This window comes from Tupaia chinensis, unplaced genomic scaffold, assembly GCF_000334495.1.
Source record: "Tupaia chinensis unplaced genomic scaffold, TupChi_1.0 Scaffold000099_1, whole genome shotgun sequence".
Lineage (NCBI taxonomy): Eukaryota > Metazoa > Chordata > Mammalia > Scandentia > Tupaiidae > Tupaia > Tupaia belangeri.
Window position 1 is genome coordinate 4241328 of NW_006159563.1, and position 21362 is coordinate 4262689.

Consider the following 21362-nt stretch of genomic DNA (forward strand, 5'->3'; position numbering starts at 1 on the left):
TGCTGAATCTTTATTACTTTATCTCAGCACCATGGTGACAAACCTTTTAAAGAGACATGAATATGAGCACTTAGGTTAAAAGAAAAGCTTTCCAGTATTATTCTGCCTTTTTTTTGTTTTTTTTTTTTGAGAGGTTTTTGCTATAGGGCATGTGCACTCACCAGAGAGACAGAGAGATAGAAAGCGAGAAATCACTCCCCAAGGAGGTTGGCCAGGCCGCAATCCCTTCTTCTCTAGGGATCTTGGGCACACATGCACACACGCCCAGCGTGAGTTTAAGTCACTGGACCTGGAACTTGAACCGTGGTTGGCTACAGGGGAGTTCAGTGACCTGGAACTTAAACCGCGGTTGGCTACAGGGGAGTTCAGTGACATAGCCATTACGCTAACTGCTGGTCCCTATTTTGCCTCTTTTAATATTCCTTCATTGTATTTAAACTGAAATGGGAAAAATAACATTGTCTAAATATATCTTAAACTGGGAGCCAGTAGGTGGCATGGTGGTTAAGGGCGCTGGACTCCCATATGGCAAACTGCGATTCAAGCCCTGAACCTGGCAGTTTGCTTTCTCTCTCTCTCTCTCTGTCCTTCTCTGGTCAAAGTTAAATAAATAAATAAATAAAGTTAAATAAAATAATTCCTTTAAATAAAGAAGAAGAGGGGTCAAAAAAAAAGATATCTTAAACTGTATTCATTCAAATAAATTCTCAGACTTCATTTTTAAACCTTTTTAATTATGAAATAACATGCATGGAACAAAGTACATAAAGCCTAAGTGTAGATTTTTTAAAATTATTACAGAGTGAACTCTAGTTCAAAATTCGAACCAAGACAGAAACGGGGCCAGCTCACAGGGGCACAGTGTTAATGAAACACTATGTGATGATGAACTTATAAAGGAAGGTCCTCAGGTGGTGTCCTGGGGTCTGCCTCCCTATGTACTCTGGGACCAGACACCATAATCAAGGATTATTCAACAGGTATTGTGTTGTCTTTAAAGTCATGGTGCATTTTTGTATAGAAAATACATCATGACTTTTCCGAACACTGAATACCAATCGATAAATGTGATATACCACATTAACAGAATGAAGAGCAAGAAGCACATGATCGTCCTGAAACAGAAATAATAATTCACAAAATTCATAGTTCTATGATAAAAACTCAACAAATCAGGCATAAGAAAAGCACTTCAATATAGTAAAGTGCACATACGGTAAGCTCATAGTTAACCGTACTCAATAGTAAAAAGCTGAAAGCATTTCCTCTAAGATCAGGAACAAGAGAGGGATGCCTATCTTCACCAGATGTGTTCAACATATTACTAGAAATCCAAGCTAAATTAATTATGAAAAAAAAAAAGAAATAAAAGGCATCCAAATTAGAAAGTAAAACTGTTTGCAAATGACACGATCTTATATATATAGAAAATCCAAAGACTGCATCAAAAAAACACTAGAACTAATGAATTCAGTGAAGTTGCAAGACATTAAAAACAACTAGCTGTAAAAGGAATTAAGAAAAGATTTCCAATTACGATAGCATCGAAAGGAATATAATACTTAGGAATAAATATTGTGAAGTTTATTTCTTCCATGAGCAAGAATGAGAGTGAGAACAAGTGTAAAACCAAGAGATAGCTTCTCTAATGGAGTCTTTTTTTTTTTTTAAGATTTTTTTAAAAAGTGTATTTATTTAATTTTTTTTATCCATTCAATCATTTTCATTTGACAAGAGAAAGACAGACACACAGACAGAAGGAAAGTGAGAAAGCAAGCCAGGTCCAGGACTCAAACCGTGGTCGGCCATGTAGGAGTGGTCCAGCGCCTTAACCACCACCGACGAGTTAGAGTGGTCCCAGCACATTACCCACAAGGCTACCCACTGCCCCCCCCCCTTTTTAAAGAGATTTCTGCTATAGTGTGCATGTGCTCACCGAAGAAACAGAAAAAGACAGAAACAGAAAGCAAGAAATCACTCCCTCGGGGGATGGCCACATTGCAATGGCCACATCGCTATCCCTTCTCCTCCATTTTCCTTACAGGATTTTGGGCACGCACACACTTGCATGTGCCCAGCTTAAGTTTCAAGCCACTGAGTCCAGGACTCGAATCATGGTTAACTACACGGGAGTCCAGAACATAACTAATATGCCACCTGCTGGACCCTTCTAATGGAGTCTTGATGCCACGATTCAGTCCCTGCCTTCAACCAGCCCAATCATAGGCAAGCGCATGCCTGTTGTACTCAGGGAGGTCTCTGGACTTGAATCAGCAACATCCCTATGTGGGATTACCTTGGAGTGTTGCATTTTACTGCTGTGCCACACCTGGCCCCATTAGAAAAAAATTTAACTAGGGGATAGAAGATCTGTACATTGAAAACTATAAAATATAGATGAAAGAAATTGAAGAAGACAGAAATAAGGAGAAGATAACCTTTTTTCATGTGTGGAAAGAATTAAAATTGTTAAAATGTCCATACTACTCAAAGCAATTTACAGATTTGATGCAATCCCTATTGAAATTCCAATGACATTTTTCATTCAAGCATTGGGTTTAGATGGTTTCACTGCTGAGTTTACCAAAACCAAGGTACCGGCCACTGCGATGTTATTTTTTATTTATTTATATTTTTAGAGAGGCTTTTGCTATAGGGTGGTGCACTCGCCAGAAAGACAGAGACAGAGAGACAGAAAAGAAGAAATCACCCCCCAGGGGGATGGCCATGCTGCAATCCCTTCTCCTCCATTTTCCTCTTGGAATTTTGAGCATGCACATACATGCACCCGGTGAGAGTTTAAGCCACCAGGTCTGGGACTCAAACCACTGTCGGCTACACAGGAGTCCAGTGACATAGCCATTATGCTAACTGCTGGTCCCGCGATGTTATTTTAAACAACCCAGAATACATAAAAAAGGAAAGGTCCCTAATTAGTTTTATAAAATGTGCAAGATTTCATGCATAAAACTGAGAAAGAAAAAAACCTAAAAAACCTACAGATCACTCTCACTTCCAAATGCAGAAATCCTAAAATATCAGCAATAAAATTTAGCAGTACATTTAAAGACAAACATCTACGAAGTGGGGTTTATTCTGGAAATGTGGGGAGGATTAGGAATTATGAAATATCAAAATGCTTTATTCGTAACTGTAAGGAGAAAATATAATTATTTTCATAGAAACTAAAAAGGCATTTAGTAAAATTCAGTATGTATCTGTAGGAATATGGATACTTCCTTAGGCTATAATTTCATAGAATACTGAAAAATTCTGCGTTAAAGGTAAGAATGAGATACATATGTTCACTATGACCACTATCATTTAACACTTAGAGAAATCTCAATCTTGGGGGACCAGCAGGTGGCGTGGTGGTTAAGGCGCTGGACAGTCCCACATGGCCAACCAGGGTTCAAGTCCTGAATCTGGTGGCTTGCTTTCTCACTTCCTCTCTCTCATTCTCACCCTCTGTCTCTCTCTGCTCAAACTACAAAATAAATGAATGAATAAAATAAATAATTATTTGAAAAAAATTTAAAAAAATAAAGAAATCTCAATATTGGCACTATTGACTTTTGGGCTAGATAGTTCTTTACTGTGGAGGGCTGTTCTGTGCAATAGAGGATGTTTACAGTACCCTCCCCGGTCTCTACCACTATATGTCAATCCCTAATTTCCCCCTTTCCAACACACACACACATACACATACAAGGTGTGACAACTAAATGTCTTCAGGCATTGTCTGCTGAGAACTAAACCATCCTTAGTCACGAATTACTGTTCTAGAGGTACTAACAAACACATCTAAGAAAGAAAAACAATTAGAGATGTAAAAGTTGAAAAGGAAGAGGTAAAATTAATATTATTTGAAAATGTAACTTTTTCCTCAGAAAACTCAAGAAAATTGATCAAAAAACTTAAAAATAAGAGGAAAACTTAATATATAGATCTGGGCACAATAGCAATATAAGTAAATCAATAATATTCATATATGTATATGTAAATACATATTTTACTTATGTAAAACAACCAGTAGAAGATATAATGGTAGCAAAAGACCTATTTAAAATAGCAACATAAAGCACCAAATAGGAATAAAAGTAAACAATGTAAAATATCTAAATAGAGAAAAATTTAAATGCTTCTGATGAACACAAAAAGGAACTATACAAATAAATATTTAATGTGTCCTTGGATAGACAGTCACCATCACAAACTTTTCAGTTTTCTGTGTGTTAATTTAAAATAGTCTTCAAAAACAATATGCTTTTTCACTTTTGAGCCAGTAGACAAGGAAAGTTCCAGTAGAGAAGGAGGGCAAGGAAAAACAGCCAGTATGTTGTTTATCACACAGGCTAAGCTGTTTTAACACAGAGATTTCAAAATATAGTGATTCAAACATGAGAGAAGTCCACATTTCTTTCTCAAAACATGCCAGAAGCAGGAAGAGGGTCTGAGGGGGGTGGGGGGGCAGTACTCCAGTTGTCATCTAGAACCCAGGTTCATTCTGTCTTGCTCCTGGCTAACCTTGAGGGTGTTCCCCTCTACATAAGGGGAAGACAGCTTACACCATCATTCACATTCCAGCCCAGAAATGTTGAAAGAAGTTGCAAACAGATGTAGTGTGTGTATCCCACTGGCTAAAACCCAGTCACATAAGAACATCTCATAAGTAAACCTGGAAAACACGGTCTTAAGATGGATGGCAACACTCCAGTAAGAGCTTACGTGAGTCTCGACTGCCTCTGGAAACATTTACAAGTCATGAGAAATTCACAGACGTTTTTGGCCCCTGACTTCTGGTTTACTGATAATGTATTATGCAGGGTTTTTTTTTTTTTTATTCTTTGTTTGTTTTGTTTTTTTGGAGAGGTTTTCGCTATAGGGCCCATGCGCTCGCCAGACAGACAGAGAGAGACAGAGAGACAGAAAACAAGAAATCACCCCCCAGAGGGGATGGTTACGCCGAAATCCCCTCTCCTCCACTCTCCTCTCGGAATCTTGGGCATGCATGCACACGCGCCTGGCGTGAGTTTTAAGCCACCGGGTCCGGGACGCGAACCATGGTCCACTATGTGGGAGTCCAGCAACATAGCCATTACGCTAACTGCTGGTTCCCTGTATTATGCAGGTTTTTGTTACTGTTCTCCTCATGCTTTCTATGGTTTCCAGAAAGAGAAGTAAGATTTGGAACCAAGTTTCTGTCACATTCTTGCTGGAACTACAAATACCAACTATGCATAGGTAATAATACGGGTACCAGAAGAGTCAAATGAAGGCTGTATGTGTGATTAAGATGAAAAATTTTAAAAACACTTGACATCTCAGCAGAGCTGTTCTTTGAACAAGCGTGCGGTCAAGAACTGTGCTTTGACAGCAGGATGGACTCGCCAACATGCCTGAGCAAGAAACAGAGAGGGACTGGCAGTTCACTGTTGAATTCCCTGACACAAACACTGTGATAGTATCCTGTAGTATTTCGAGGCTTTCTTGACATTACAATGACCTCTAAGACTCTTTACTTACCACTGCTTTTTATAAGTATTTCTGTATTTAAACACTAGAACTATTAGTTCATTGGGAAAGTCATGACTTATTTTCCTGTTTTTCTATGCAAAAATGCATCATCACTTTCTTGATGACCTAATACTTCTCCAGAAGGTATTGACTAATTTCTGATGCCCTCTACCATTAAAGGGTGCTGCTCTTGTACCTTTGGTTTTTCTGTTTAACAAACACTTCCCCAAATTCCATGAACTGCTAGGCACTGTTCTAGATACTGAGGAGTCATGGATGTCAGGATAAACAAGGCTGCTGTCTTCATTCCCTCTTGCAAACATCGGGTGATAACAGATCATTGTTAGGAACAAAGTTAAATACCTAATTCCATCATGAAGATAATTCCAACCTCAGTCTTTTAAAAGAGAACCTTATTATTCAGATTCTGTTATTGGAATCATTGTCAGCCTCCATAACTAAATACCATAACTAAAATTCTGTGCTTTTGTCCTGAATTTTAAAAAAACTAAGTTTACTTTTCTTTTCATCTCAAACAATACAAGCATCTCTAGGACTAAGATTGATAAAGTGTTTCATAGTTTTTTTTTCTGTAGAATAATTAGGAAAACAACCAAAACTCCAAATCAGAAAATTTGGAGGGTAAATATGATTCTATAACTCAGTAAAATGATGGCATATACAGGTATCTTTCAAAATAGTAAGTGGGGGGGGGCAGCAGGTGGTATGAAGGCTGATGTGCTGAACTCCCACAGAGGTGACCACAGTTCGAGTCCGGGACGAAAGCTTGCTTTCTCTCTCTCTCTCCCTCTCTCTGTCTCTCTGGTGAGCAAATATGCCATAGAGCAAATTAAATAATAATAAACAAAATTCAATAAGTAATTCTTTTTTAAAAAGTGGGTGTCTGGGGCCAGCAGATGGCATGGTGGTTAAGGCACTGGACTCCCACATGGGCAACCATGGTTTGAGTCCTGGACCTGGCCCCTTGCTTTCTCACTCTCCCTTACACCCCCCTCTCTCTCTCTGTCTCACTCTGGTCAAATTGAAGAAAAATAATAAACAAATAAAATTAAATAAATAATTTTTAAAAAAGAAATTCTTAAAAAAAAGTGGGTGTGTTAATTTTGTGCTAAGCTTTTATTCTGGCTATTATAGAAAATATATCATCCATAAAGCATGAATTTTATAAAAGTATACTTAATAATCTCAAACCTTTGCTACTTTCATGAAATGAAAAAAATACATTAGAATACTAACTCAAGATAGGCACAATACTAAATGACAAACAGGCACAGTTTAGTGGTGCATACAGTTGCAAATTGAGCTGCAGTACTGGAAGCCACATGGCTATCCACAGGCTCAGGGCCCCAGACAGTCTCAGAAACATGCCAGATGCAAGTGTGGGCACCCAGAATCCTAAGGACCAAGCGGACTGGGGAAGGAAAAACATGATGTGATAAGAACCTGTCAAGGATATTTTCTCTCTGTGTGTCTTTCTCTTTCTGTTTCTTGCATGTGTGTATACACACTATCATTAACAAAGACAAAAGAAAAAAATCCGAACATATTTGTCTTTGTACATCAGTAAGGTAACAATGAAATGAATTGTAAATTATTTTCCATTTGAGATGATTATTTAGTGCTATTTCGCCACAGAGTCTCATCTGGCTCCTTACCATGTATTTAAGACATGGACTGAATGAGAAAGAACAGCCTATATTACATCACTTAAAACAGGCTTAAAGCTCCCTACATAGACCTCCAAGCTCTAAGCAATTTATTTATATACACAAACTAGATACAGCATTTTTACACATAAAGTAATTATAGTTACATATACACAAAAGATTGTGACAATACATGAAAATGACAGAATTAAATTAACATTTAATTTAATAAACATGAACAAATAATGAAACACAATAAACTTTATTGCTTAGCCTTCTATTCACTGTAATGCCTTCCTTTTCTGAAAGGAGAGAAAAAAAGACAAAGAGAAATGAGTACCCTTGTTTATACAGAAATGCTGTTAGCATCTGATAATTTTCATTAAGCTTACAAAATATTCTATGTTAATTCAGGTTTTACAAGACCCATTTGTGTAGTTTAAAAGACTTATTTTTGTTTGCAGTTATCTTGGGTTATCAGGTATCTCTGTGAATGGAAAATTCCAGCAGGACTGAACATAATCATTCAAAATTGATTGTGACATCATTAAAAATAATTTAAAAAGCACATGTCCTATGGCAAAAACCTAAAAAAAATAAAAATAGTAATAATAACTTAACATGTACCCAAATGGAATCCAGCCTTGCTCAATTTTCTCACAAATGTAGCCGTGGTATTATAACATTTGGATACATAGTGATTTCAGTACTATGTCACCATGAAAATAGATTCCATCTGTATTGTAAATGTTTCTCAAATGGGGGTAATAAAGATATATTATCAAGGATTCTGGAGTTTTCCTTCGGAATTTAACATTTTAATTAAATTCTTTAATTTCAATAATTAAAAAAATTAATATAGTACGCTATTTGACTTCAGGGTACTTCTCTGGGTAAAGACAACAAAAACTAGAGGTAGAATTAATAAATAAATGATGAGCTCACAAGAGAATGTCTAATAGTGTCATGGGATACCTCAGTTGGCCCCAGATTCTGTATCCATGGATACAGAAGGCCTATCAGAGGGCTGACTGCAAGGGACTTGAGTGTCCGCAGGTTTCGGTATCTTCAAGGGGTCCTAGATCTAATACCCTGCAGATACTCAGGGATGACTATACAGATTTAATGGTCTCCCATAGTTCAATAAATCTATTTTCTGCTTAAGATAGCCAAAATTGGTTATAGTGTTTTTTTAAACTTTGTTTGTTTATTTATTTATTTTAATTTGACCAGAGAGGGACACAGAGAGAGACAGAGAGAGGAAACAGGCACCAGGTCCAGGACTCAAACCGCAGTCAGCCAGGTGGGAGTCCAGCACCCTCAACTACCATGCTACCTGCTGGCCTTGTTATAGTTGTTTTAAGAACTGGATGAGTATGGTGTCTAATGTTTCTCTTTAAACATAATGTTAGCAGTCATTAAGTTCAATTCATCTATAGGGGTTATTTTTAAGAATTATTTTATTTAACTTTATTTATTTATTTATTTTTATTTGACCAGACAGGGACAGAGAGAGAGAAAGAGAGGGAAAGTGAGAAAGCAAGCCACCAGGTCTGGGACTCAAACCATGATTGGCCATTTAGGAATCCAGCACCCTTAACCACCATGCCACCTGCCTGCCCCTCTATAGGTATTTTTATATACCCATGTTTTCCCATGCAGGTTTTCCCATACCTGTCATTCTATACCTTAATTTATTTACCTAACAATGTATCTTGGAGATTATTTCACATTATAACATGGGATCTAGCCAAAGTAGTCCTGAGCAAGAAAAATAGTGCTGAAGACATCACAATATCAGATTGCAAAATATACTACAAAGCTACAGTAACTGTTAAAATAGCCTGGTACTGGCCAAAAGAAAAAGAAAGAAAAGAAAAGAAAGACAGACAGACAGACAGACATAGACCAATGTAAAAGAAGATCCACAAATAAACCCATTTCTCTACAGCCAGCTAATGTTTTTTCTTTTAAGTTTTTTGTTATAGACTGTGCACTTGACAGAGAAAGAGAGTGAGAAAGGGAAAGTGGGAAATAACCCCCAGTGGGGATGGTTACATTGCAATCCATTCTCTTCCATTCTCCTCAGAATTAGGGGCATACCATGCACACATGTGAAGTATATTCTCAAGCTGCTGGGTCCAGGACTTGAACCATGCAGTCAACCAAGTGGAATCCAGCAACCCTAACTTACCTCCATGCCACTTGCTGGCCCAATAGCCAGCTAATTTTTGACAAGGTACCAAAATACCCACTGGGGAAAAGACAAATCTCTTCAATAAATGGTGCTTTGGGAAAACTGGACATCCAGAATGAGTTTGAACCTTTATGTCTCACCACATACCAAAATTAACTCAAACTGGATTAAAAACTTAAATATAAAACCTGAAACTATGAAATTACTAGGAGAAAACATAGGAGAAACAATTCAGGAACTTGATTTAGAGAGAATATTTGAATAAAACCTCAAAAACAAAGATAGACAAAATGGATATCAAGAAAAGCTTCAGCCCATCCCCCCGGGAGTGATTTCTCCTGTTCTGTCTCTGTCTCGTCTCTCCCTGTCTTTCTGGCGAGCATATGTACTCTCTAGCAAAAGCCTTTCAAAAGAAAAAGAAAAAAAAAAGAACTGCTATTTGGGAATCAGCAGATGGTGTAATGGTTACATCAATGGACTCCCACATAGTTGACAGCAGTTTGAGTCCCAGACCCAGCAGTTTAAAACTCATGCCTGGCGCGTATACGTGCATGCCCAAAATCCCGAGAGGAGAATGGAGAAGGGATTACAGTGTGGCCATCCCCCTGAAAGGTGATTTCTTGCTTTCTTTCTCACTCTGTCTCTCTGGTAAGTGCATATGCCTCATAGCAAAAATCTCCAAAAACAAAAAGACCTGCTATGTGATCTAGCAATCCCATTACTAGGCATACATCCAAAGGAAAAGAAATCAGTATGCCTTCAGGATATCTACACTGCAATGCTTATGTCGGTATTGTTCACATTAGTCAAGGTATGGAGTCAACCTAAGTGTCCATAAAATGGGTGTGTGTTGGGACCAGCAGATGGAGTAATGGTTATGTTGCTGGATTCCCATGACAGACCATGGTTCGAGTCCCAGACTCAGCAGCTTGAAACTCCTGCTAGGTATATGTACACAAATGCCCAAAATCCCGAGGGGAGAATGAAGGGATGTGACATGGCATCCCTACTTGGGGGTGATTTTTTACTTTCTGTCTCACTGGTGAGCACACACTCCCTACAACAAAAAACTTTCTTAAAAAAATGTGTGTGGGGGCCATCGGGTGGCATGGTGGTTTAGGGCGAGCATACGTACTCTCTAGCAAAAGCCTTTCAAAAAAAAAAGAAAAGAAAAAGAAAAAAAAAACAAATTCAAAGGTTCAGAGAAAAATATGGTTTATTAGAAAGCTTTTTAATGAGGCCAGCAAAGCTCTCTTGCTCTCTTGCACTCTCGCTCTCTCTCGCTATGTCCCTCTCTGGTCAAATTAAAATAAAATAAAATAAAATAAATAAATAAAAAATGTGTGTGTAGGGGTCAGGAGGTGGCATGGTAGTTAAGAAGTTGGGCTCCTCATGGCTGACTGCAATTCAAGTCCTGGACTAGGTGGCTTGAAAACCATACCTGATTCATATGCGTGAATGCCTACAACACCAAAAGGAGAATGTCCCAGTTCCGGCAGATTAAAACTCACACCGGATGCGTGTGTGTGCATGCCAAAATCCTGAGAGGAGAATGGAAGAGAAGGGATTGTGGTGTGGCCATCCCCCCTGGAGGGTGATTTCTCGCTTTCTGTCTCTCTGTTTCTCCAGCAAGCGTGCATACCCTATAGCAAAAATCTCTCCAAAAAAACATAATAAATAAAATATAGTTAATAACAATCTATTATATATCTCAGAGTAACTAAAAAAGAGAATTTTGAATGTTCCCAATGAAAAGTAATGACAAATGGCTGAGATGATGGAGATACTATTTATTCTGAATTAATCATAATACACTGTAATCTTGTGCTGAAAAAAAATGTGCCGCACAGGGCCAACAGGTGGCATGGCTGTCAAGGGTGCGGGACTCCCACATAGTTGATCGTGGTTCGAGTCCCGGACCTGGCAGCTTGCTCTCTCTCTCTCTCTCTCTCTCTCTGCCCCTCTCTGGTTAAATGAAAAAAATAAATAAATAAAATTAAATAATTCTTGAAAAAAAATACCCCACAAGTATGTATAGTAAGTATATTACAAACATGTACAATTATTAAAATGAAAAAAACACCATAGGATCTACATGCATTATCTATAACAGGTATATAATATTACATTGTATGGGTGTGTAATTTATTTGACTGATATTTAGCGCGTTTCAAGTCTTTTACTATAATAAACAATGCTTCAAGAATATCCTTGTACCTGTCTCTCTATGCTTATGTGAACTTCTGTTAGTAAGACACATCAAACTTTTTTCCAAGGAAATGATTGGCCAGTGTATAGTCCTGCCAATGTCTATCTGCTTCCCCTACTGGCTCCAACATAGGTAACTTATTAAATGGGGCTATTTTCTGGATGATTTGTAAAAACTCTTTGTCAGAATTCTTTACATCTGTCTAGCATACATATCGAGGATATTTTTACTCTTTCCATTTTTATGTATTCAAATGAAAAAAGCTACCAAAAAGCTGTGTATTCAATACACTTTTATAGCTTCTAGGTTTTATGCCTTTAGTACTAAAAAAAGTTTTCTCCATTCTGACACTGTATTATAAAATCATCCTCTACTTTTCCTTTATGCATTTGGGTAGCTTGATGTTCAAGTATTCAATTCCTCTAGAACTTATTTCGAAGGAATGACTAAGAAAAGACATCAGCACGCTTTTCCCTCACAGTTAACCTGTGGTCTTAACACCAGTTAGTGAGCTTTTGCTCCCACGATCTGAAATGCAAGCATGTTCCCATACCAAGTTCCATGATTTATTTCTGGACTTTTCCTACTGTTGTGTTGACTAGTCTATTAAAAATTAAAACAGTATCCAAATTATTTTAATAGATTTACCTTTATATTTTAATATTTAATTTGTGGTATAACTAATTTTTATTACATACTAGGGTAATAATATTTTTGTATAGAAAAGATTTCTCAAATTATGATGAAAATCAAAGAGAAACTATTTTCCCCACTTACAAGTTTTTGTGAACATGTAACTTGATGAAAAAGATAAGACACACTTATTGCACACCTACTATGTCCAAAAACACGTGTGAAGAATAGGGGTGGAAGATACAATGTTGAGTAAATTAAGGTTCATCAAGGAGTTTCAATCCAGTCAGGCTGTTGGGCACTTACATAACCAATTTCATTTTCTGTCTCTAGCTTTATCTTACAGATGCTATTCTTTTCCTTTCTTTTCTTTTTTTGGGTATAGAGCACATGTGATCACGGGAGAGGAGAGAGACAGAGAGATACAGTGAGAGGGAAGTTGAGAAATCACCCCCAAGGGGGGATGGCCACACCACAATTCTTTCTCCTCGATTTTCCTCCTGGGATTTGGTACACACGCACATACATGCACCCAGTGGGAGTTTCAGGCCCCTGGGTCCAGGACTCGAACCACAGTCAGTCGTATGGGAATCTAGTGCCTTCACCACCACACCACCTGCTGGTGCCCACATCTGCTATTCTTAGATAATCAATTCCCATGCTCTCTCTCTCATACACACTGACATGCACATACCATGCTGCAAACTAATACACACCTGTTAGATTTCTTCAACAGCCAGAGTAACTGTGAACAAGACTGCCGGACTAATGCTGCTCTGACAGGGAATGTCACGGGTTGACTTAATTCACTACATACAGAGTCCATCTGCTTCACCATTGTCCAGCTGTATCCTGAAATGAAAAGAATGAAACGAAAAGAATACTTACTGGAATCCTAAAAGTCAATTAAATAAAAAATGAAATTACCAAATCACTGTAGGCCATGTAGGACTCCAGTACCCTAACCACCCCACCACGGACCAGCCTCAAGAATTTTTTTTTTACAGAGATTTTTGCTATAGGGCATGTGTGCTCACCAGAGAGACAGAGAGACAGAGGGACAGAAAGTGAGAAATCACCTCTGGGGCAATGACCATGCTGCAATCCCTTCTCCCCCGTTCTCCTCTCAGGATTTTGGGCACACATGTACATGAACCCAGCGTGAATTTTATGCCACAGGGTCCAGGACTCAAAACGCAGTCGACTATGTGGTAGTCCAGTGACGTAACCATTACGCCATCTGCTGGTCCCAACATGCTATATTCTTTAATGAAATTAATAAATGTTTGAATGATCAGAAAACTAACTGGAGTTATGTTAAAATACATTTTTTGGACCAGCAGGTGGTGTGGTGGTGGTTAAGAGCACTGAACTCTCACATGGCCGACTACCGTTCGAGTCCTGGATCAAGTGGCTTGCTTTCACACTTTCTTTCTCTTTCTCTCTCTCTCTCTGGTCAAACTGGAAAATAGATTTTCAAAAAAGGTAAATAAAATAGTTCTTTAAAAAAAAAGAAAGAAAAACACATTTTTTCCCTCTTGATAAATATCACTTATTGTTCTAGGGGGCCATACACTGAAATGTCACTACTCACTAGATAGTAGTTACTCCAACCTCATGTTGGACATTAAAATTTTACATCTAAAAATGTTAACAGCAAATGAGTGAAAAATGAATATCCTGAACACAGGATGACAAAGGCTATCTATCATCTCTATAGGCTCTAAATAACTTATCCGCTTTTCAGGGCCAGCAGGTGGCATGGTGGTTAAGGTGCTGGACTCCTACGTGACCACTCGCAGTTCAAGTCCAGGACCCAGCGGCTTGAAACTCATGCTGGGCGCGTGTATATGTATGTGTTCAAAATTCCAAGAGGAGAATGGAAGAGAAGGGATTGCAGTGTGACCATCCCCCCAGGAGGTGATTTCTTGATTTCTGTCCTCTCTCTCTCTCTCTCTCTCTCTCTCTCTCTCTCCAGTGAGGGCACACGCTCTATAGCAAAAATTTCTCAAACAAACAAACAAATGAAAAGACTTATCAGCTTTTCATGTTTACCATGTGAGCAGATGTCCCACAGCATTTGACTGTCTACTGGCTGTTGACCTGGAAATCACTACCTAGAGATGTGTGAAGAAACAGCAAGGTGAATCCAATGCTGTAACTAGGTTCCGACCAGGAAGCAGAAGCTGAATGCCAGGTCTACCTGAAAGAAGATCTGAACAGAAAAAAGAGATCCGGCCCAGAAGAGGGTCTCATGACCTCCCATCCCCACCCACCCCAGAGGGTATCACGAGGACCCAGGGGCCCAGAGCCGGCATCTGGAGCCCATGCCAGGTCCAGGGAACTGTGTATTCAAGCACACTCCTACCTGCAGCCTCCATCATGGAAAGCTGTTATTACCTCATCTTTATCTGTTACGCTTTATCCTTCTAACACCCAGTTCATTCCCACTCCCCACCCCCCACCCCGGGGGATGGCCACGCTGCAATCCCTTCTCTTTTTTTCTCCTTTTTTCCTACACAAGGAACAAACTTCCTTGTGTTTTACAAATTCAGAGAGACCAATTCGTGGTTTGTTCAGAATATGTAGAGATGCAGCTTTGGCTCCTCTAGACCTAGACCATACAAATATATATTTCTCAACAGGAGCTGAGTGACAGACACCAGTGAACGCAGCGTCTACCTGAAACAACAGAAAGAAGGGTCGTCCGCACACCTGGAGGGTCAGGTCTTTCTTCAAATTAGGCTCTTAGGTTGTCTGGAATTGGGAGGGGGGGCTTTGTATTAAAGATGTTATTTTTATAATTAGGGGATATTTTCATTTGACCAATGAGAAATACGTGACTAGAATTATCACCTTCATTGACTTTCTCAGGATGCCATCCTGTTGTCCAACCCAGGGAAAATGTCACGTCGGGAAAGAAGGCCGTCACAGTGTCTATAAACGGCTTTGCATCTACTACTCTGTTACTTCCGTTTGGACCAGGAAGAATATCAGCATTAATCCATACAGGACGCTTCAGATGCCTCTTCACGTTCTCCAAAAGCCTCATGGATGGTTCTACAGCTGCCAGACTAAAAACAGTTTGTCGTCAATGAGACTCATTCCGAAAGTAAAGCGAAAAGAAGTTCTTCAGGCTAGTGGTCTGATGATTTCAAGTTCATAATAAAAATATAATACAATAATTCCTGAATCAAAGAGAGTAAAAACCACATAGCACGAGGGGAAAGCTAACATATGCCATATTACAAAATGTTATTATGTTATTAATCACAAAGTCTCTAAAAGTTCTGTAAATATATGAACAGTGCCTCTACTTGTGTACAAAATAGAGGTCTCAAAATTCCGTATTAGGATCACTCAATATTAAAATAATTTATGGGACCAGCAGTTAGAGTAATGGCTATGTCGCTGGACTCCCATGTAGTCGACCGCAGTTCGCGTCCCGGACCTGGTGGTTTAAACCTCACACAGGGCATGTGTGCGTGTGTGCCCAAGATCCTGAGAGAACGGAGGAGAAGAGATTGCCGCGTGGCCATCCCCTCTGGGGAGTGATTTCTCGCTTTCTGTCTCTCTCTCTCTGTCTGTTTGGCGAGTGCACATGCCCTATAGCAAAAACCTCTCAGCTCCCCTATAGAAAAAAAAAAAAAAAAAAAAAACCTCTCCAAAAAAAAATTTTTAGTACAGGATAAAATATTCACTCATTAGAGAATGTATAAATATTAATAAAATAACAAATTAAATATACTTATAACCTGCAAGTATAAGGAGATATTTCTGATGCCAGCACACAACAATGAAGGACATTACTCTAAGGTGAATTTGGACAAAAAAACACATTTATTTATTATTATTATTATTTTTTTAGAGAGATATTATTGCTATAAGGCTTGCTGGAGAGATAGAGAGGCAAAAATACAGAAAGTAAGAAATCACCCCCACAGGGGCATGGCCATGCCTCAATCCCTTCTCCTCCATTCTCCTCTTGGGAAACTGGGCAGGCACACACATGTGCATGATATGAGTTTTAAGCTGCCAGGTCAGGGATTTGAGCTGCAGTCAAATACGTGGGAGTCCAGTGATGTAACCCATCATCACCTGCAGGTCCCTATTATTATTGTCTTTTTTTTTTTTTTCCCCAGAGGGAACACGTGTTCACCTGAGAAAGAGAGAGAGAAAGTGAGAAAGCGCTCTCCATGGGGGATGGTCATGTCGCAACCCTTCTCAGTCACTCCCCTCCTTTTGAGATTTTGGGCACACATGCACACACATCCAGTGTGGTAGATTGGGTCCAGGACACCAATCATGTAGTCGGTCATATGGGATCCAGCCAACTTAACCACCATACTACTGGCTGACCCCAAAAATACATTTCCAAACATTAAAGTATAAAACTATAACATCTCCTCAAAGCTTTTATAAATTTCTTTCTTTCCTTTTCTTTTCTTTTTTTGACTATTAGTACTTGTTCTGAAAAGCAGAGACAAGTATAATCTATTTTTTTATTTTTAATTATTATTTATTTATTATCTCCTTCCTTCTCTCCTTTCCTTCATCCCCCTCTCCCTCCTCCCTCCTTCTTCCCTCCTCCTTCTTCTCTCTCTCTCTCTCTCTCTCTCTCTTTTCTTTTCTTTTCACCAGAGAGGAACAGAGTGAGAACAAGAGAGAAAGTGAGAAAGTAAGCCACCAGGTCTGGGACCTGAAATGTGGTCAGTCATGTGGGAGTCCAGCGTCCTTAACCACCATACCACTTGCCTGTCTCAGTATAATCTAGGTTAAATTAAAAAGTAGCTTCGCTACTTTTACTTTCCTATGTCTGTTCTACCCGATACCTAAAGACTTTAAAGTAATAGTTCTTTTCTTTTTTAAAAAAAGTAATATTTCTAATTAGCCTACATAATTTTTACTTTTTAAAAATACACAAACTGGGGCCAGCAGGTGGTGTAGTGGTTCAGGTGCTGGAGTTGCACATGGCCGACTGTGGTTTGAGTCCTGGACCCAGTGGCCTGAATATCACTCTGGGTATGTGTGCCTGTGTCCAAGATCCCAAGAAGAGAATGGAGAACAATGGATTGTGGAGTGGCCATACCCTTGGGGGATGATTTCTTACTTTGCCTCTCTCTGTCTCTGTTTCTTTCCAGCGAGCACACATGCCCTATGTCAAAAACCTTTAAAATTTTTTTTTTAAAAAAAGCATGCACAAACTTTACTGGGAAACTGTCCTACCTATAACTGACTACCTTCTGAACCTTTACGACCTATGTTCATTTCTTTCTTTTTTTTTTTCCTCAACAACTCTCCTCATATTTCCATCTCTATTTTTATTTTTTATTTTGTAGAGGCTTTTGGCTGGTACCTGTGCTCGCTGGAGCACATGAGAGAGGGAGAGACAGTGAGGGGGAAAGTGAGAAATCACTCCCCAGAGAGGATGGCCATACCACAATCCTTTTTCACCATTCTTCTCCTGGGACCTTGGACATGCATGCACAAGTGACCAGTATGATTTTCAAGCCACAGGGTCCAGGACTTGAACTGTGGTCAGCCATGTGGGAGTCCAGCGTCATACAACTATGCCATCTGTTGGTTGCTCCATCTCTAGCCCTTTTTTTTTTTTTAAGACTTATTTTATTTTATTCTTATTCATTTTAACCACCTTTTAATTTGACCAGATAGAGACAGAGAGAGAAAGTGAGAAAGGCCAGGTCGGGGACTCAAACCATGGTCAGCCATGTGGGAGTCCAGTGCTTTAACCAGCAAACCACCTGCTGGCCCCCCATCACTATTCTTTTTATTTATTTCTTTTTTTAGAGAGAGAGAGAGATTTTTTGTTATAGGGTTCATGTGCTCACCAGAGAAAAAGAGAGAGACAGAGACAGAAGGTGAGAAATCACCCCCTTGGAGGATGGCCATGCCACAATCCCTTCTCCTTCACTCTCCTCTCGGATCTTGAGCATGCACATAGTGTGAGTTTCAAGCCTCCCAGTCTGAGACTCAAACCACAGTCAGCCATGTGTGAGTCCAGTGACATAACCATTACACCATGTGCTGGTCCCTCCCATCTCTATTCTTAAGCAACTAGAGCACTTTTACGCTTCCATCCATCTTCTCTCCACTCCTTTTGGGTCTCCCTCCAATAAGAGAAGAAATTAATAATCATATTATTTACTATGTTCATTAGGGAGCCAGGATACTGCGTACTAAAACCAGAGGAACCCAGGCTCTGGCCTTTAGCCTTTAGCCCCTTTGTCCTGCTTCCATGTGGTAAGCTTCTTTCTTGTCTCTGTTCTGTAGAGACATAAAATGGAGGCCCTCGAGTTTAGTGAGTCGGGAAGCCCTGATGCTGGACCATGCAGATCTGGATGCTGACCCTTCCAGTTTAAATGCTGCCTGCTTTGCCTTGTATCAGTGCCATATTAAAACCTCAGTTCTTAGATCTGCCATGGTATTTCCTATAAGATCGCGTTATTGGTGGGAAACAACTTGTACCTGTGATTCCAAAGCTTGCTTGTCTTTAAGTCCCACATCAGCTGCCCAGTCCCTGCGGGCTTTGCTTTTCATGGTGGAGCAGGAAAAATCCTGAACTGATTCACACGTCTGCCATCAACCTCTTCTCTTTTTCCAGAAAGGATTCTGATTTCTTAAGAGATCAGGTGTCTGAGGAGCTTGGTTAAAACACTAATTTTTATTTTATACTTTCAAAGAGAGTTTATTAGGCTTTCTCATTTTAGTAAACTGACACAGGCCAGTTTAATATTGGTTCTCCACCTGATCACATCCAGTCTTACAGTTTACTCTCTCCCAAACTGAAATTCCACCAGTATTATTAAGTCTCCTATATGCAAAGGTATTGCACAGTTAAACATAAACAGAACACAATGAAGCAAGAATTTAATACACGTATTTCCTTTTATATGTAAATATTTAATCATCACTAACTTAGACTAATAATACTTTCCCTTCCCAAACACTTAAATAAAAAAACCAAAAAAATCATAACCTATACTAAGAAAAATATAAAGCCATATTAAAGAACCTAACACTTTTCGTTATTGTAGCTCTCATTTTCTGGAACTTGAAAAAGTTAATTTTTGGGGAACCAGCAGTTAGCGTAATGGCTATGTCACTGGACTCCCACGTGGTCGACCGCGGTTCACGTGCTAGACCCGGTGGCTTGGAACTCACACCGGGCGCGTGTGCGTGCGTGCCCAGGATCCCGAGAGGAGAATGGAGGAGAGGGGATTGCGGCGTGACCATCCCCCCTGGGGGGTGATTTCTCGCTTTCTGTCTCTATGTCTCTCTCTGTCTATCTGGCGAGCACACACGCCCTATAGTGAAAACCTCTCCAGAAAAAAAAAAAAGTTAATTTTTTTTTAAAAAGAAATATGGGGCCAGCAGGTGGCATGGTGGTTAAGGGTGCCGGACTCCCACATGGCTGACCCTGGTTCAAGTCCCAGACCTGGCAGCTTACTTTCTCATACTCTCTCTCACTCTGTTACTCTCTCTCTCTCTCTCTCTCTTGCTCTGTCCCTCTCTGGTCAAATTAAGATAAGTAAATAAAGTTAAATAAGATAATTCTTTTAAAAAAAATAATGAAATACTGGGACCAGGAGATGGCATAATGATTACTTTGCTCAACTCCCATATAGTCAACCCCAGTTTGAGTGCTGGACCTGGTGGCTTAAAACTCACACCAGATATGTGAGTGTGCATGCCCAAAATCCTAAGAAGAGAGTGGAGAAGGAATTGTGGCATGGCCATTCCCCTGAGGGGGTGAGTTTTTGCTTTTTGTCTCTCTGTCTCTCCAGTGAGTGCATGTGCCCATAGCAAAAAATCTCTTTCTAAAAAAACATAATAATAATTATTGAATTTAATTTATTATTATTTATTTTAAAATTTTACTACAGGGCACATGCACTCACAAAGCAAGACAAAAAGAGGAAGAGAGAGAAAGAGAGAGGGAGAACATGGGAAAGTAAGCCACCAGGTCCAGGACTTGAACTATGGTCAACCATGTGGAAGTCAGGCACCTTAACCACCGTATCTCTTGCTGACCTCACTGACAAAGTAATTCTAAAATTTTTTTTGGAAAAGCAAATGTAGAAGAAAACATAACATTTTAGAGAAAGAAGATCTAATACAAAGTTTTCAGTTACTAAAATATATTGTATACTGCAAAGAATAACAAACCACACTTCCTAGCCTGGAACATTCAATATTGTACATACTGCAAAATGACAAACCTTTCCAAATTTATCTATAAATTCCATGTGATTCTTATTCAAAATATCAACGGTCAATGTTCTCAATTCTTACATGTATCACTATGAAGTTTCCCATAAAAACTGCCAGTTTGCCAAAATGATTATTTGAAGAGTACTGATCATCAAACTACCTAAAGTTACTCTTTGGTAGTATTTATTTAAACCTCTAGGGAAGAATACAAACTTACCTATTACAGAATAGATTTGTAATATTTTTAAATATTTAATCTCCTTTTTTTTGAGAAAGATATTTTTCTACAGGGCATGTGCCCTCACCTGAGAGAGACAGACAGACAGAAGGCAAGAAATCACCCCTTGGGGGAATGGTCACGCCACATTTTCCTCCATTTTCCCCTTGGGATTTTGAGTGCAGTTTTAAGCCATGAGGTCTGGGATACACATTGTGGTCAACCACGCAACATAATCATTACACCATCTGCTGGTCCCAGAATTCTTACTCCTAAAAATTTACTTGTAAATCAAATAACTGAGGTTTCTTATTCTACTTTCCTATTAATTTTATTTAGGGATTGGGGATGAAAAAATAAAATTCGGAGGACCAGCAGTTAGTGTAATGGCTATGTCGCTGGACTCCCACATAGTCGACCGCGGTTCACGTCCTGGTCCCGGCGGCTTAAACTCACGCTGGGCGCGTGTGCGTGCATGCCCAAGATCCTGAGAGGAGAATGGAGGAGAAGGGATTGGGGCGTGGCGATCCCCCGGGGGGTGATTTCTCACTTTCTGTCTCTCTGTCTCTCTGTGTCTGTCTGGTGAGCGCACGCGCCCTATAGCAAAAACCTCTCCAAAAATAAAAAAGTAAAATAAGTAAATAAATAAAATAAAATTCGGGGCCAGCAAGTGGTGTGGTGGTCAAGGAC

At 39.4% G+C, this 21362-nt stretch overlaps 1 protein-coding gene across 3 annotated transcripts in view; it reads right to left on the bottom strand.

The window, feature by feature from the left end:
• Nucleotides 1-21362, bottom strand: part of FAM151B (family with sequence similarity 151 member B) — a 44823-nt gene that overhangs the window by 6397 nt on the left and 17064 nt on the right. For 2 of the 3 annotated variants that reach the window (XM_006143507.3, XM_006143506.3), the window contains exons 4-5: nt 15080-15297; nt 12940-13075 (exon numbers count right to left, since the gene is read on the bottom strand). In XM_006143507.3, coding sequence (XP_006143569.2) covers nt 12940-13075; nt 15080-15297 — 354 coding nt within the window. Of the gene's footprint in view, nt 1-7451; nt 7487-12939; nt 13076-15079; nt 15298-21362 lie in introns of those variants that run through there. The other variant, XM_006143509.3, reaches the window with a different exon arrangement.